This window comes from Thermobia domestica, chromosome 9 (genome assembly GCF_964235325.1).
Source record: "Thermobia domestica chromosome 9, izTheDome1.hap1.1, whole genome shotgun sequence".
Taxonomy (NCBI): Eukaryota; Metazoa; Arthropoda; class Insecta; order Zygentoma; family Lepismatidae; genus Thermobia; species Thermobia domestica.
In genome coordinates, this window is record NC_137462.1 from 116,339,539 (window position 1) to 116,355,790 (window position 16,252).

Sequence of the window (16,252 nt, forward strand, 5' to 3'; positions counted from 1 at the left end):
TTTATGGCAAGGGTAATTTGGGACTAGGAAGAATTCGGGGAAAATATTATTATTATTATTATTATTATTATTATTATTATTATTATTATTATTATTATTATTATTCAGCCATTCCATTTGTAACGGAGGTTACACATGTTTTGTAACGGAGGTTACAAGTAATTTGAGATCAGTCATTGAACTATTCTTGAGGTACTATATTGTAATGTAACTCGGTTTATGTTACTACAATAATTATTTACATTATACTTACAACTGTAGGCAGTCTATAAATCGTAGGCAGTCTTTTGATGTAGGCAGTCTATAAATCTTAATGAATGTTCGTCTTATATTAATATCAAACAAGACAAAGACTTGCAAGACGAGATATAATACCTCTGTAATCAAATCGTATGTGTAAAGAAAAGAGTGCACTACATAGCACAAATAAGACAACCAGTCTATTTATAAATGATACCAAGCTCAGGATTTCCACTCAAGAGCAATACAAAATATTGTGCGGTGAAGTTGAAAGTATTAAAAACTATAGAACATAAACAAAATAACTTCACGTAACGGAAAAAAGACAAATTAAACTACAGTGAAACCTCTCTTAACGAGCACCTCTATAATACGAACAGATTTTTTTGTCCCGGCAAAACTATATGTTCTCTTATGGAACAAAACCCTCCCTTTTACGGACACTCTCAGATACGGATGCGGACAGTCTTTTTCTCCCCCAAACGTTTTAATAACCTCTTCATAACGGGCAGGAATTATTCTCGGTTCTGCGATATATTACAGTAGACAGAAAAGTTTTCCCCCATAAGTGCATCTATCATGAGTCTAGACCTGGTGAACCATCCATCTAGAACAACTTCAAGCTGAACTTAAAATTCTTTTTTTCTGCCCGCAATAAACTGCTTTCTATTGGAAATCCTAGAAAACCTTCAATAAACAGTAACACTCAGGCAGGGTCAGTCGTATGGTCAAGAATTATATGCTTAAGATTTTCCCTTCCCTAACAAATTTACTCTTTTTTTCCTCTGGACCTTGCATCTTTCCCGACAATTTCATAGATAACAAAACAAACATTGTTTGTTTTATAATAAAATTTTCAACGAGCAATGTTTCTTCTCTTACTTTTTTTGAACAATGTTTTTCTTTTATTACGATACTGCAACAAGTAATACGATTTAATACTTACGACACTGAACAGAGTATCGCGCGCGCATACCGCGCCAGTACACAAACACATGCTCACATGTTTCTTCCGTAACCGTATTAAGGATTCTCAGAGGACACTTGCCTATGAGTTTTATTACCCTTGTAGAGGAAAAACCTTGCCTTTTTCGCTAAAGAAAAGAGTTTAGCTGGTTAGTTGGTTCCTAACGCATCTTTTGAATAGATTCTGAGAATTTAAAATAAATGAAAAACGCTTTTTCCATCCCATGTAGGAAAATATCCAAATATCTTTGGCATATTATTCTTCATCAGTGGCTGCATTGCAAAAGAGAGTGCTGTATTACGTAACATAAATAAATTTTACCTTCATCCCACCTAGTAATTCAAATACGTACTAAATAGAGTATTTTCATATTGAATTTTATATTTACGCTCATATATAATGCATCTACTTACTGTATATTACTGCATACAATTACCGTTGTGAGAAATTACATTTCTGTAACCTCTCTGTAATAGACACCTCTCAGTAGCGGACAAAAATTATTGTCCCATTGCTGTCCGTTATTCAGAGGTTTCATTGTATTACTTGCGTAAAATAATTAACATAAATAAATATCCTCCATCAAGTTTTAAAGTTCGTTTCTAGAAAATCGGGTACTTTGTCTGATTTTAAGCAAATATTAACATTTGATATACATGAACTGGATGCGAAAATTTGTATAGTATCCTGTTACGTATTATCTTCAGATTTGCAAGGGGAAAAAATTTGTCTATTTGCTCATAGCTAAATACTTTTTATTATGTTCATCATGTTGAAACAATGTACCATCACTGCCACACAATTTCAGAAATGCCACCCGAACTTTATCATCTTCACATCCAGTCTGACAGATGCCTGCATACTTATAGGCAACTTTACTTGTAGCACCACACTTGAAATCAATTAGAACGTAAGTTCCTGACTTAATATTATGTGACCAGAGTTCGAATTCTAATACAGGTTTTTTAACTGATGGCCCAGGAACGTCAGAATAGCACGTTGTATGCTAGACAATGTGCCACTACTACCATAATCGTCATCAGTGTAAACATCACTATACTTGAAACGCCTTTGAGATAATGTTTGTATGATTGGTTGCTGAATCGACCTCGCAGAAACATGTATTTTGATTAAGTTGGCCGTTGCGGTAAGACCAACTAAAATATTATTTTTATCCATTTTCTCAAAGTGATGGAAGTTCCGTATTCCAATCATATCAGTAGCTAACATCCAACATTTGTTCAGGAGGAGGCGAGTCGTTTCTTCAACATCAGCTTGAGATACTAAAAGCACATTAACAGTTTTAGACATTGACAGCATACTCATAGAATTCTTGAGCAGAATTAATTTGTGTGGCTTTATTATTACGTTGTGAAGGTTTTATGTAACTAAGAAACCTGTTGTTTCGATTGTACATGAATTTACGTCAGTCTTTTGTGTAACGAAGTTTACATCGTGTCAGTGTCAATTCAAGACATGTAACCTCCGTTACACCTTTTAAAAAAGAAATATTATATTTATAAACCAGTTATTGTAAATGAGGCATTAGTTATGTCTTCATTATTACTCTCTGCATATTTAGTGCAAATAACTCCTATTTTCCATTTTAGATGACTTTATCAATATTTGTTGTAACGGAGGTTACATCGTGTTGTTACTCATCAAAACTTGCGTAAGTTTAAAACAGTACCTGCGTTGACAATACTTATTTTCTTTTTTGAAAACTACAAGTGTGCTTCTTTTGTTCCTCCCAGAGATGTGTTACTTTACTTCGTCCATTAAATTGATACAAGCTTTCCAAATTCATCATGTTTGAATGAAACTTTGACAATGCGCGAACAGTTCCATTCAGTGATAAAAATATATAACAAAGAGGTACAATAAATGCACAAATAAGTTGTTTTTATACAATATAAGGATAATCAGTTCCAGTGTAGATAGAATTATTCTTCAGATTTCATATGTACATTTCTCGTGAAATTCCCACTTTTCGTGGAGTAGCTGTATTATTATTATTATTATTGCCATTATTTCAGTTTAATGTGATACGATTATCCTGCGAGGCTAAGGGAGACGGTGATGATCATTATGAATGAAATGGTGGAATGAAGAAAGTGGAAGGAAACGAAATTTCCGAGAAACCCAAACACAGGGTGTTTCCCCCCCACAAAGCCCATTTGGCGCGAACTGAATCGGAACAGGAACCCCATGTACTAGATGTGAATGCTCTGCCACTGAGCCCGCTGCCTCAATAGTGGGTCTCAAGACTCATAGTGTGTGCTGCTTGCGGGTTTACATGTTTTATTAAACGTTTGCCCCATTGATTCGTCTTTTCTGTACATAATGAATCTGGAAAATATCATAATTACCTTCTACACCTTAGGTTTTAAACTTAAGGATTAAAGATACTGGTGTCATATTTGGTAAGTGATAAATCATGGGTAACCAGCACATAAAGTAGACTATGTATCAAATTAAGTAGATGTATGGTTTCATCCGGAATGGAAGCACGTATAGTTTTTATAGCTTATCACATACTTGGTATGTATAGCTTAGTCACGAATAGTGCTGTAAAGGCCTGGAAAAAACCAGAAATTTTGGGTAATTTTTTTTTTTTTTACCTTTTTTCCCCCGAGCTTGGAAAAAACGGAAAAATTGGGAAAATTTGAAATTTTCGAACATTTTACTACATTATCCTTTTAAAATGAAAACCATTTTATATTTACTGATTTACAGTTAAAATCATCGAGTAGTTATGTTTCTTGCATTAGAATAGGGAAATTTTGTGGCAACAAATATATTTGCACCACTTCTTTAAAGTTAGCACCGTGATAGAATGGAGTTATGACTCCAAAAGATACTAAAATATAATCCTAGTTAGGTTAATTAATATAGACGCATTTAAATTGTCTTAAGTAATCTTATAAAGTTATAGTTTTATGGTAGGGAAGGGTTAAAATAACAGGACCAGAATCATTTTAGTTAATACCAGTATGTTACATATATATATATTATGGAGATACGTATCTTCTTTGTGCTGTGTAAAATTTTTGGAAATTTTAAACCCATTAGAAAAAATCTTTTGTTCGGAAATATTGGCAAAACCCGGAAAAGATAATTTAAAAACTATTTCTTCGCCTGATGCTAACCTTATTTGCTGTAACGTGTCTGCAGCATATATACAACGTATTTCGCTAGCAGGACAAATACTTAAGGCAACAGCTTTTAACTTTTCATTTTAGTTTTCTGATTTCTGGCAAAAGTTCTTCTTTATTATTTGTATATTTTTCGAACAACTTAAAAAGAGAGAGGATCTTATTTACATATACACATATACACCGCACAAGTGGATAAATTCGAGCAGCGACAGATATATTAAAGAATTTAACATGTGAAACTTCCGTTATTATTAAAGACTAGCAGAATACCGGTTATTCGCACGGGGGAATACGTTTCATTTTGGGTATAAAGGGAACCAAAACTGTTACCAAAGAACTTAAGGATCCCAAAAGCTATGGATTCAACACTAATATCGGCCATTTTCGATCATTTTTATATACATATCTCCCCTTTCCCCCACTCCCGAGTTACGAGGAGAATTTTGATTTAAACGACATTGCAAGTGTACCGTTCATTTCAGCAACCCCAAAAACTATGGATTCAACGTTAATATCCGTCATTTTCGATCATATATATATATATATCCCCGCCCTCAAGTTGCGGGGAAGAATTGGGATTTAAATGGCATCGGAAATGTCACTGCTCATCTCAGCGACCCCGAAAACTATATATTTAACACTAATATCGGCCACTTTCAGACAATTTTATATATCTCTTTTTACACAAGTTGCAGGCCTAAATTTGGATTTAAACGGCATCGGAAGTGTTACTGTTCATCACAGCAACCCCAAAAACTATGGAGTCGATACTAATACCGGTCATTTTCGATCATTTGTATATATATATCTCCCTTCTCCCCGCTTCGAGGTCACGGCGCTGAATTTGGATTTAAACTGCATCAGAAGTGTCACTGTTCACCTCAGCAACCCCGGAAAGTATGGATTCGACACTGATATCGACTATTTTCAATCTTTTTCATATATTTCCCCTTCCCCCTCCCGTAAGTTGCGGGCCTGAATTTTTATTTAAACAGCATCGGAAGTGTTACTGTTCATCTCAGCAACCCCTGAAACTATGGATTTGACAGTAATATCGGTCATCTTCAATCATTATATATATATATATATATATATATATATATATATATATATATATATATATATATATATATATATATTAGGGTGGTCCTTAATTTTTGATTTCCGAATTTCTTTGGACTCACCCCCCTAAAATGGTTTCATATGGGACTAAATTAATCCAGGAGAAAAAATAGCTTCATTGAATAATATTAAATGGTGCCCCAAGCGACCTAAAATTTTGAATCCGATTACCGTACATAGTATATGGGAAAAATCTGGAATAAACTCATGTAATTTAGAAACGGCTAAAGCGGATGCGAAGATACCCTGGATGATAGAAATAGAGGAAGAAATATACTTAATTTTGCATAGTACTGTCATAGTGGCCATCTTGAAATCCGCCATCTTGGATTCAGGTCAAAATTTTTAAATAGGAAGAGGGCCATATGACATATCATTTTGAGGTAGTGTTTTACCAGAAGTACAAGTCTGGCACTATTTTAAAGATAGCTTTAGTCGTGTAAGAATTATTACCTGTGAAAAGATTTATCCTTTTCACAGGTAATAATTCTTACACGACTAAAAGTAAAGATATGAGTTTGGCGCAAAAAGAACGAAAGGGATATGCACGGCTTCAAAAGAAAGAGAAATGCGAAAGAAAATGCACTTCTGAAAATTATTTGTTTGAACTTTATACACCAAAAGACATGGAGCAATTCAAGTAATGAAGAGGAAAACCCAGTTGAGAATGTTAGACAAAATGTAAATATGGATGCGTGTGTGCTCGAACCTCCAAGAGATGTAAAAGGGGAAAAAATTTATTGCTCAAAGATAGAGATGCAAAAAAGCCGGCTTTTTTGAATCGATAGTTTTTTTCACATAAAAAGCCGGCTTTTTTTGGAAAAAAAACCGAGAATTTTGGAAATTTTGGCTTTTTTCATTTTCATGATTTTTCTATCCAAATAGCTTTCTTATAGTATATTCTATAGTTAGATAAGATTTCCACGACCTGAATGCCATATTTAGCTCTGTAATTCACCATCAAGATGGATGGAGCACATATTTTACGAATTAAAGCTAACATGAAGAATGTAGTATTTGAGGGCAATTTTACAGGTTATTTAACTTTATTTTAACTTTTGAGTTATCGACATTTTTTTCCTTCTCTAGATCATTTTAGTTTGTCATCTGTGTTTCATTTCTAAGAGCTTAGTACTCCAGCTTCTAGCACGAAAGTTAAACTTACGTTTTTCTATATATCCGTCAAAGCATACGTTTTTCAACATGTCCGTCAAACCGTATTTCCACATTTCTGTTATACTGTAGTTGTGCAATGATTTAGCAATAATTTTCCAGATACAACCTTGAATACCAATTTATACAAATAATCCATAGCGGATTTAGAAAAGTACTTTGGGAGGGGTTTCTCTGATTGTTTCGTTTTCTAAAAAGTCCTAATATTATTTGGGAGCAGCTTGAAGTTTATGAGTACAGGCATAACTAATATTTCGTTTCGTTTATATGTTTAGCAATAATCTTCCGGATACAACCTTGATCATTTTATACTGAGAATCAGTGGCGAATTTAAAAAAGTGTTTTGGGAGGGGTTTTCTTACTACTAATGTTTAGTTTTTCTAAACATTCGTAATTTTTATTTGACGGGAGCTTAAAGTTTATGAGTAAAGGCATAACTAATAGATATTTCGTTCGTTTTAGACATTCCACAACTTTGGAGAACAGGCTTCAGTCCGAAAGACCGATCCTCTAACCTTCGCAAAACCGTCACTGCTGGTAATTAGTAATAATAACGATTTAAAAACAATAAGAAAGGAAGTCGGCCAACTCCTACACTCCTAGTCGGCCAGTACACGCACTATTTCTACATTCTCAGATGGAATGAAGGAAGGCTTTGTCAGAATGGTCGAATGCTGGGTTGAATCCCGGACTTCCCGATAGAAGCGCAAAAGCCAATCACTCAGTCACGTTTGTTGTGCAGTTGTATTAGCTTAACTTAAATATATTCCGTAGTCTTTTTTTTTTTCCGTAATATATTGAATCCCTCTTGTTAAAAATTCAGAAAACTTGAGGACTGGGTAAACCGTGATGGTGATCAAGGGCGCCCATGTTGTGGTTTCCAAGGAGGGGCAAGTATAAGCGACGTTTCAAAAATAGTTTCAAATTTTGCTGTAACTAATGTAAAAATCCTATTGGATTTTCAATATTCTGAAGTACATTTTCCTCTAGGGGGGGCAAGCGCCCCCTTAACCCCCCTGATGGGCGCCCTTGATGGTGGTTATAAAAAACTTGACTGTAGAATTTCAAGAACATACAGAACCATGTGCAGCCTTTAATTGTATCATACAAATCTAAGTATTTCTCTTATGTTTTATTTTAATTTTATTTTGTTTCAAAAAGAGGGTATGGAATATTTTGAAGTAAAAATACTAAAAATACATACAATTTTGCTAGTTATTTGTGTATTTTTTGAAAGAAGTTTTTACTCTTAGGGTTGGCTTGTTTACACTAGCTGTTTTTTTTTAAATAACTGGTTTAAACTAAAAAAAAAAATAAAAGAACAAAAATGCGAATCGTGTGAACTTCATGGTGACTTTTCACATGTCAAACCATCTGCATTAGTCTTATTTCCTTTTCACCTTTTAATCAAGGTGTCCCATGTTCAATTCTCGGTCGAACCACAACCCTTCTTTCATGTGTAAACCAAGTACTCTTTCGGATGTCACTTTAAGCGAAAGTCTTCTCCTTGATAACCTCGGTATTACGTAAGGATGTTAAGCCTAAACATACAAAACGAAACCAAATTATATATTTCTGCATGCCTGTTGTTTTATAAAGAAGCGAAGGTTGCTTAAATATATTGATTAAAATTGGTAAAATTTATCGATTGCCTACTTAGCTTCCAACATTAGCTTGGATTGGACTTTCAATGATACCTACATACTAAATTTGTAATTTAATACCTCAGTTTTAGAAAAATAAACACACTGCTGAACAAGACTGCACTTATTTAATATAAAAACACATTTACACGTGACGTTTCGATCTTCTATCCAAGATCCTCATCAGACGTGAATGATCGAAACGTCACGTGTAAATGTGTTTTTACATTAAATAAGTGCAGTCTTGTTCAGCAGTGTGTTTATTTTTCTGATTTTATTCGTAAGACGTTGACTATGATTGTGTGTCACTCAGTTTTAGGGTACTGATTATAATACGTTGACCTTTAAATTTTACATGCAAATTAAATTTTACAGGATTTTCCCTTTATTGTTTTACATTTAAAAGAATGACGGGATTTTCCCGATGGCTAGGGCGGGAGTTTCTCAATTTAAGAAATTTACTGACCGGACTTCTTTAAGCTTATGGGACCTCTTCCAGCATAACCCCGTTGTTGAATAATAACACCAAGGCGAAACAAACTTATTTATGTGAATATGTAATATAAATACATAAAGCAAAATATCTAAATCAAAAAACCTGGTTTAAACTGCCCCCCCAAAACGGGTTTTTGGCATTTTCAGAAACAACCATGGTTCTTGCCAACTCTGCTTACTTTTGTATATAGGAGGTTAAAATGTGTTTATTATATACATTGGTTAATCCTTTGGAATTCATAATGTAAAAATGTTGAAGTAAAATTGTTTAAAATATCTTCTCGAAATTCATGGTTTACTTTCGAGGTTTTATATTATTATCGGCATCAACCACTAATTAAATGACTTTTTGTGTTATAGAGAAGCGAAACAAAGTCTGCTTTATCGATTTAAAGCAGAATTTTGAAAAAAGCCCAAAATTTCCCAAGCAAAAAAGCAAAGCAGAAAAAACCGAGTTTTTTTCCAAAAAAGCCGGTTTTTTTCCGAGCCCTTGCATCTCTACTCAAAGACTGGTGTTGCTCTTGATCGATAAAAGGTCACTGATAGAGCAGCACTACATATTCTGACAGCGACGGCAGAAGCATTAGGCCATAATGTAGAGGAACTAGTAATAAATGGGTCCTCCATTCACCGATGCTGAGAGAAAATCCGTAGCGGAGTTGTACAGAACCACAAAAAGCAATTTCAGAGTGCGTTAGTTGTGCATTGGAATGGAAAACTACTGCCTTATTTGACTGGCAGAGAGACTGCCGACAAGTTATCAATAATTATTATAGGAGATGGCCATGAGAGGCTAATTGGTGTTCCCACTTTGTCATCATAAAGAGAAGAACATATTACTTCTACTATAGTACATTCGCTTGAAGAATGGAACTTGGTAAAGTTCGTGCAGTCAGTTTATTGTGACACTACTCCCTGTAATATGAGTCATGTCAACGGTCCTTGCATTCTGCTAGAGCAGTAGCTCCAAAATAACCTTCTATACCTTCCTTGTAGACACCGCATTTATGGATTAGTTTTAAAATGTGTATTTGATAAGTGAGACGTTGAATGGCAAAGTGGCGTTAGTCATTTTTTTTAAAGAAAATTGAGATGTAGTCATTTCCGTGAACTTCAAACCATAATCTATTGGATGGCAACGTTGTGTATCCCGGAGTTAAAAGACCAGGCCATAGGCCAAAAGATGGCAGCACAAAGAACCGATTTTATCCGCTTTTACTATATCGATTCTAATAAAAGTCTCAACATCTCACAATGTCTCAAAACTGACTTACGCCACTTTGCCATCCAACGCCTCAAGTGTTGTGTTTCGTTTGCATTTGGACGACGTTCTCTATTAAAGTGTTTTCAGAACGAGTGGTCTAAAATAGACTGCACTAACTTTATTCCAGGAATTGATGATGATGATGTAAGGAACAATATTTCCGATGTAAGAAATGAAGTGTTGAATTTTGCTATCAAACTTCTAGAAGTAGGACACCGCTGAGAAGATTACTGCGAATTTTTAGAACTGACCATCATATTCTTGGGTGGCATACCTCCTTGAGGAGTTTTCTTTCGTTTGCTTGGAGAAATTCACCATATAAGGTGGATGGGAAAAGCAATCTACTATTTAAAAATATTTCTCTTTTGCCAACAATTTCGTTTAACGAAGCAAATAGAAACAGGTCTTCGGAGAGTATACATTTTCACCCCTTACGAGCACCCCATTCACCATTACAAGATCTGCAATTTTTGAAAGGTTTATTCAGTTATAGACAAATAGATGCTGAATTATCTGAAATGGCTCTTTTTAAATTTTCACGCCAACTCTGGTACTTGACGGAGGAACACGTAGCATTGGGATTTTTTGATGATGTAGTTACCATAATGAAAAAAAAAAAAAAAAAAATGGTTGAGAGAATTAAAACTAAGGGGAAGCCGTGAAGCAGCAAAAAGACTTGACGCAAGAGACGATACCATAAAAATTTTAGTGAAAAAAGAAAACAGCCATTTTGTTACAACAAACGCACAAATTTTCCTTGAGAGATTTTAAGTACCCAAAGGGTTTCTCGAATGTGATCCGATTTCATAGCCAAATAACAATGACTATCTTCAAGGAAAGACAAAAATTCATCCACGTAACAAACGATGCAGCAGAGAGGGGAGTGTAACTAATAGATTACAACAACGATCTTACGAAAAATGAGGAGCAGAAACAGTGTCTTTTGCAGATAGTGAAGGCCCACAGACAATCGTTTCCTAGATGCGACAAAAGTGAACTATGTAGCAAATAAAATTCATAACTTACCAAAAAGCTACTACATAAATAAGGGATATTTCAATTTCTTCCAAGTGATATTTTTTCTTTTTGCTCATAATGGTCTATGAATCATCTTGATGGGAAAACTTGTTTGTAGTTCTTAGCGAAACAAGCAGTTCGTTTCAGCTTATGTAAAAGACTTCCAAAATTCTTACAAAATCTGTGTTACATAACTACAATAAAATAACATTACATCGAAGCATTTTGTTTTTCACACGTAAGAACTCTTACATGAATATAGGTAACTTGAAAATAATACCAGATTTGTACTTCTGGTGAAATGCTACCTCAAAAAGATATGGCACATGACCCTCTTCTTATTTAAAAATTTTGACGTGAATTCAAGATGGCCGCCATGGCAATGCTATACAAGATTAGATTCGTCTCTTCCTCTAGTTCCATAATCCAAGATATCTTTCCATTCCCTTAAGCCGTTTTAAATTACAAGAGTTTATTCTAGCTTTTCCCCATATACTATGTATTGTAAACGCATTCAAAACTTTAGGTCGTTTGGGGCACCATTTAAAATTATTCAATGGATGTAATTTTTCTCCTGGCTTAATTTGGTCCAATATGGAACTATTTTAGGAGGTGAGTCCAAGGGAATTCCTAAATTTATTTTTCCCCTTCCTCCAAGTTGTAGTGCTGAATTTGAATTTAAGCTTAATTGGAAGTGTCAGTGTTCATTTCAGCAACCCCGAAAACTATGGGTTCGACACTAAAATCGGTAATTTTCAATATACATTCGCACTTCTTATATTAAAGTCTGTATTTAATATTAAATAATAGTAATTATATATCCTAGTGCATGAGTATTAGTGAAAATCGCCTACTGCTCTTTCTTCTAAGTAGTAATTTGGTTAAAATTAACAAAATTTCACCAGATCAAAGAGCACATTAAGAACTCAGTTTCATTCAAGAGCCCTATTAGTCGCAACAGAAACGCTTCATGATGGTAGGTGTGTATACAATTGTAAAAGTTCTGTAATTAATGCACAACCAGGAGTAAATGACTAAAAGGCACATAAAGGAAATGAGCACAGACTATTAATTTTCAAGAATAATTACAACAGTTTTACTTTCGAATGCTTCTTTTTTAAATATTCACAAATATTAAAATTTCTCAACTTACATTTTTCACTCGTAAAAAAGAAAAGTTCCATTACTAGTAAGACTAACCTAATATGAAGATTTTTTCGTTATTTTCCCAATTATTCCGGAAAGAAACCGGAAAAATAGTTTTTTTGTGTTTTTTGCCAGCAGGTTCAAAATTTCCGGAAATTTTACAACACTAGTCACGAACACACAATTTTTCATAGCTCAGAAAAGGAAAACTATAAAGACGTTAAATCGGAAGAACTGAGTGGATATTGTACACATCGTCTATCTATCCGGTTCCCAGGAGAGAGTTTACCCAGTCATTTTGCTCGTCTCGATGAGGGTCTCGGTGCTGCGTTGTTTTGTTGTGTGGTCTGATACTTTTTTAAGTTCCTAGCCATGCATTTCTCATTAAAAGTTCATATTCTCTCAGCCGTACATAGGGTATTTTAATGCTTTGGCTGTAAGTAGATTTCAGTAGTTCAAAGTAGATTCATATTTGTTTGATGTAGTTTCATCTGTGGATAGAATACATTAAATACATTTTAGAGGGAGATGGATGGGCAGATATTTTCGAACGAGACCACAAAGAGGCAATCTTTTCTTGCGGAATAGTAAAGTAGTTTTCACCCATACTTCTCCAAAGAAGAAAGGTGTTCTATAAATTCTCGGGAAGACACGCCGCTGTAAATCCAAGGAGATTAACTGCTCGTCCTTGAAAATGTGGGTGATGATGTTGGCCCAGCTGAAAATTACGTATATTTTAAAGTACCAAATATTGCTTTTGACAAAGTGGATAGTTTCCGATATCTAGGATCAACATTAACAGACCAAAACTATATCCATGAAGAAGTTAAATGCTAGCTAAAAGAAGATAATTCGTGTTATATAGTTCAAACTCTTCGAATCCGTGAATTCTGTCGAAGAATTTGAAGCGTAAAATATATAGAACGATAGTTGTGCTGTATGTTGGCGAAACATAGTCGCTTACTGTGAGGAAGAACGCAGACTAAAAGTATTTGAGAATAAGATCGTGAGGCGAATATTTGGTCCCAAGAGGGACGAGAATGATGAATGTCGAATACTTCATAACGAGGAACTGCATAATTTATAACATTTACCTAACATTGATAGGATCATTTAGCCTAGGAGGCTCAGATGGGCATGTCATGTAGCCAAAATGGAATAAATTAGTAACTCTTTCAAAATTTTAACTGGAAACCTAATCGGAAAAATACCAAAGGAGACCTAGGCGGAGATGGGAGGACAATATTAAGATGGATCTCGTAGAAATAGGAATACAAAATAGAAACTGGATTCAGTTGGCTAAGGACAGAAGTTAATGGAGAGCCTTTGTGAATGCAGCATTGAACCTCGGGGTTACATAAGCCATAGAGTGAGTTAGTTTGATGTTGACTCTGTACACACAAGTCTTATTTCATCATAAAATCTAATTGTTACATGAAATCTTCAAAGGTAATTCAGAATTCAAAACACTCATCTAGTGTATTCTCATTCATATCGTGAAGCAGCCTGTGAAGTACAACCTCTACTTTGATGGTACCAAAATGCGGTGGACATTTGGTTGACTTAAACCTGGCTGACATGAAGTTTGTCATACGAACTCCTTCAGAGACTTGTGAAAGCCTGTAACTTTTTATCCATACTTCCTTCCGGTTTGTTACCGTACCTTCTGTTCTTCATATCACTTATAGTTACTTTCGTCTTAAACTCGTTAAGTAAACTGGTAATTGTTACATGTGACAGTGGTCGAGTATAAATTTCTGTCTTCCATCGTCTTTGCATCTCACACACTTTCTCGGTTTTCCAATGACACTTTAAAATTCACTTGCTGGAAAGATGAATTGCTCACCTCTGCCGTTTCACGTACACTGATGCCTGCTCTCTGGCGGGTTGTGACGGAACTGAAGACGGCAAAATGTCTACACGCACCTGCACATGCTCAATGTAAACAGTTTAGTTTAAGTCCAGGAAAAAACTCGATCAAAATGATGTAAGTCATTTTGCAGCATTCTGTAGTATGGGTTTTTAGTGTCGTAAACACACTTAGAAACATTAAAGAGTTTCAAAGAGAGAGATAAACAGAACGAAAGTTCTGAAATTATACAGTATGTTTTTTCTATTTCTTCTTTCATGTGGAAGTAGCAGTAATTGTTTTTTTTCTTTCCTTATTTCTTATAGCCAAAAGTAATGGTTCTTTCCGTGTGTGGAGTGTTCAGAGAATTAGAAGGTCCAGACAGTACAGATGGTCCACTAAGATCTTTCAGCAGACTGTTTGCTGTTGTACCATTCCGAAAAAAGTTTTGCATAGTAAACGAAGAACTCCATATAACAAATACAACCAAGCAGCAGGCACAAGTAAGTATTTCTGAATTAATGTCACAGTAGGGGATTCAAAATGTATTAGATTTTCAATTTATTAGAGATGCAAAAAAGCCGGCTTTTTTGAATCGATGGTTTTTTCCACATAAAAAGCCGGCTTTTTTGGAAAAAAACCGAGAATTTTGGAAATTTTGGCTTTTTTCATTTTCATGATTTTTCTATCCAAATAGCTTTCTTATAGTATATTCTATAGTTAGATAAGATTTCCACGACCTGAATGCCATATTTAGCTCTGTAATTCACCATCAAGATGGATGGAGCACATATTTTACGAATTAAAGCTAACATGAAGAATGTAGTATTTGAGGGCAATTTTACAGGTTATTTAACTTTATTTTAACTTTTGAGTTATCGACATTTTTTTCCTTCTCTAGATCATTTTAGTTTGTCATCCGTGTTTCATTTCTAAGAGCTTAGTACTCCAGCTTCTAGCACGAAAGTTAAACTTACGTTTTTCTATATATCCGTCAAAGCATACGTTTTTCAATATGTCCGTCAAACCGTATTTGCACATTTCTGTTATACTGTAGTTGTGCAATGATTTAGCAATAATTTTCCAGATACAACCTTGAATACCAATTTATACAAATAATCAATAGCGGATTTAGAAAAGTACTTTGGGAGGGGTTTCTCTGATTGTTTCGTTTTCTAAAAAGTCCTAATTTTATTTGGGAGGTGCTTGAAGTTTATGAGTACAGGCATAACTAATATTTCGTTTCGTTTATATGTTTAGCAATAATCTTCTGGATACAACCTTGAAGATCATTTTATACTGAGAATCAGTGGCGAATTTAAAAAAGTGTTGGGAGGGGTTTTCTTACTACTAATGTTTAGTTTTTCTAAACATTCGTAATTTTTATTTGACGGGAGCTTAAAGTTTATGAGTAAAGGCATAACTAATAGATATTTCGTTCGTTTTAGACATTCCACAACTTTGGAGAACAGGCTTCAGTCCGAAAGACCGATCCTCTAACTTTCGCAAAACCGTCACTGCTGGTAATTAGTAATAATAACGATTTAAAAACAATAAGAAAGGAAGTCGGCCAACTCCTACACTCCTAGTCGGCCAGTACACGCACTATTTCTACATTCTCAGATGGAATGAAGGAAGGCTTTGTCAGAATGGTCGAATGCTGGGTTGAATCCCGGACTTCCCGATGGAAGCGCAAAAGCTAACCACTCAGTCACGTTTGTTGTGCAGTTGTATTTAGTTTAAATATATTCCGTAGTCTTTTTTTTTTTTTTTTTCCGTAATGAAATGTTGAATCCCTCTTGTTAAAAATTCAGAAAACTTGAGGACTGGGTAAACCGTGATGGTGGTCAAGGGCGCCCATATTGTGGTTTCCAAGGAGGGGAAGTATAAGCGACGTTTCAAAAATAGTTTCAAATTTTGCTGTAACTAATGTAAAAATCCTATTGGATTTTCAATATTCAGAAGTACATTTTCCTCTAGGGGGGGCAAGCGCCCCCTTAACCCCCCTGATGGGCGCCCTTGATGGTGGTTATAAAAAACTTGACTGTAGAATTTCAAGAATATACAGAACTATGTGCAGCCTTTAATTGTATCATACAAATCTAAGTATTGCTCTTATGTTTTATTTTAATTTTATTTTGTTTCAAAAAGAGGGTATGGAATATTTTGAAGTAAAAA

General features: G+C 34.7%; 1 protein-coding gene across 4 annotated transcripts in view; it reads left to right on the plus strand.

Moving 5' to 3' along the window:
• LOC145694956 (nuclear RNA export factor 1-like) overlaps positions 1 to 16,252 on the plus strand; it is a 127,122-nt gene that overhangs the window by 102,196 nt on the left and 8,674 nt on the right. For all 4 annotated transcript variants that reach the window (XM_081771766.1, XM_081771765.1, XM_081771762.1 and 1 more), the window contains one exon: positions 14,401 to 14,577. In XM_081771766.1, coding sequence (XP_081627892.1) covers positions 14,401 to 14,577 — 177 coding nt within the window. The remainder of the gene's footprint in view (positions 1 to 14,400; positions 14,578 to 16,252) is intronic.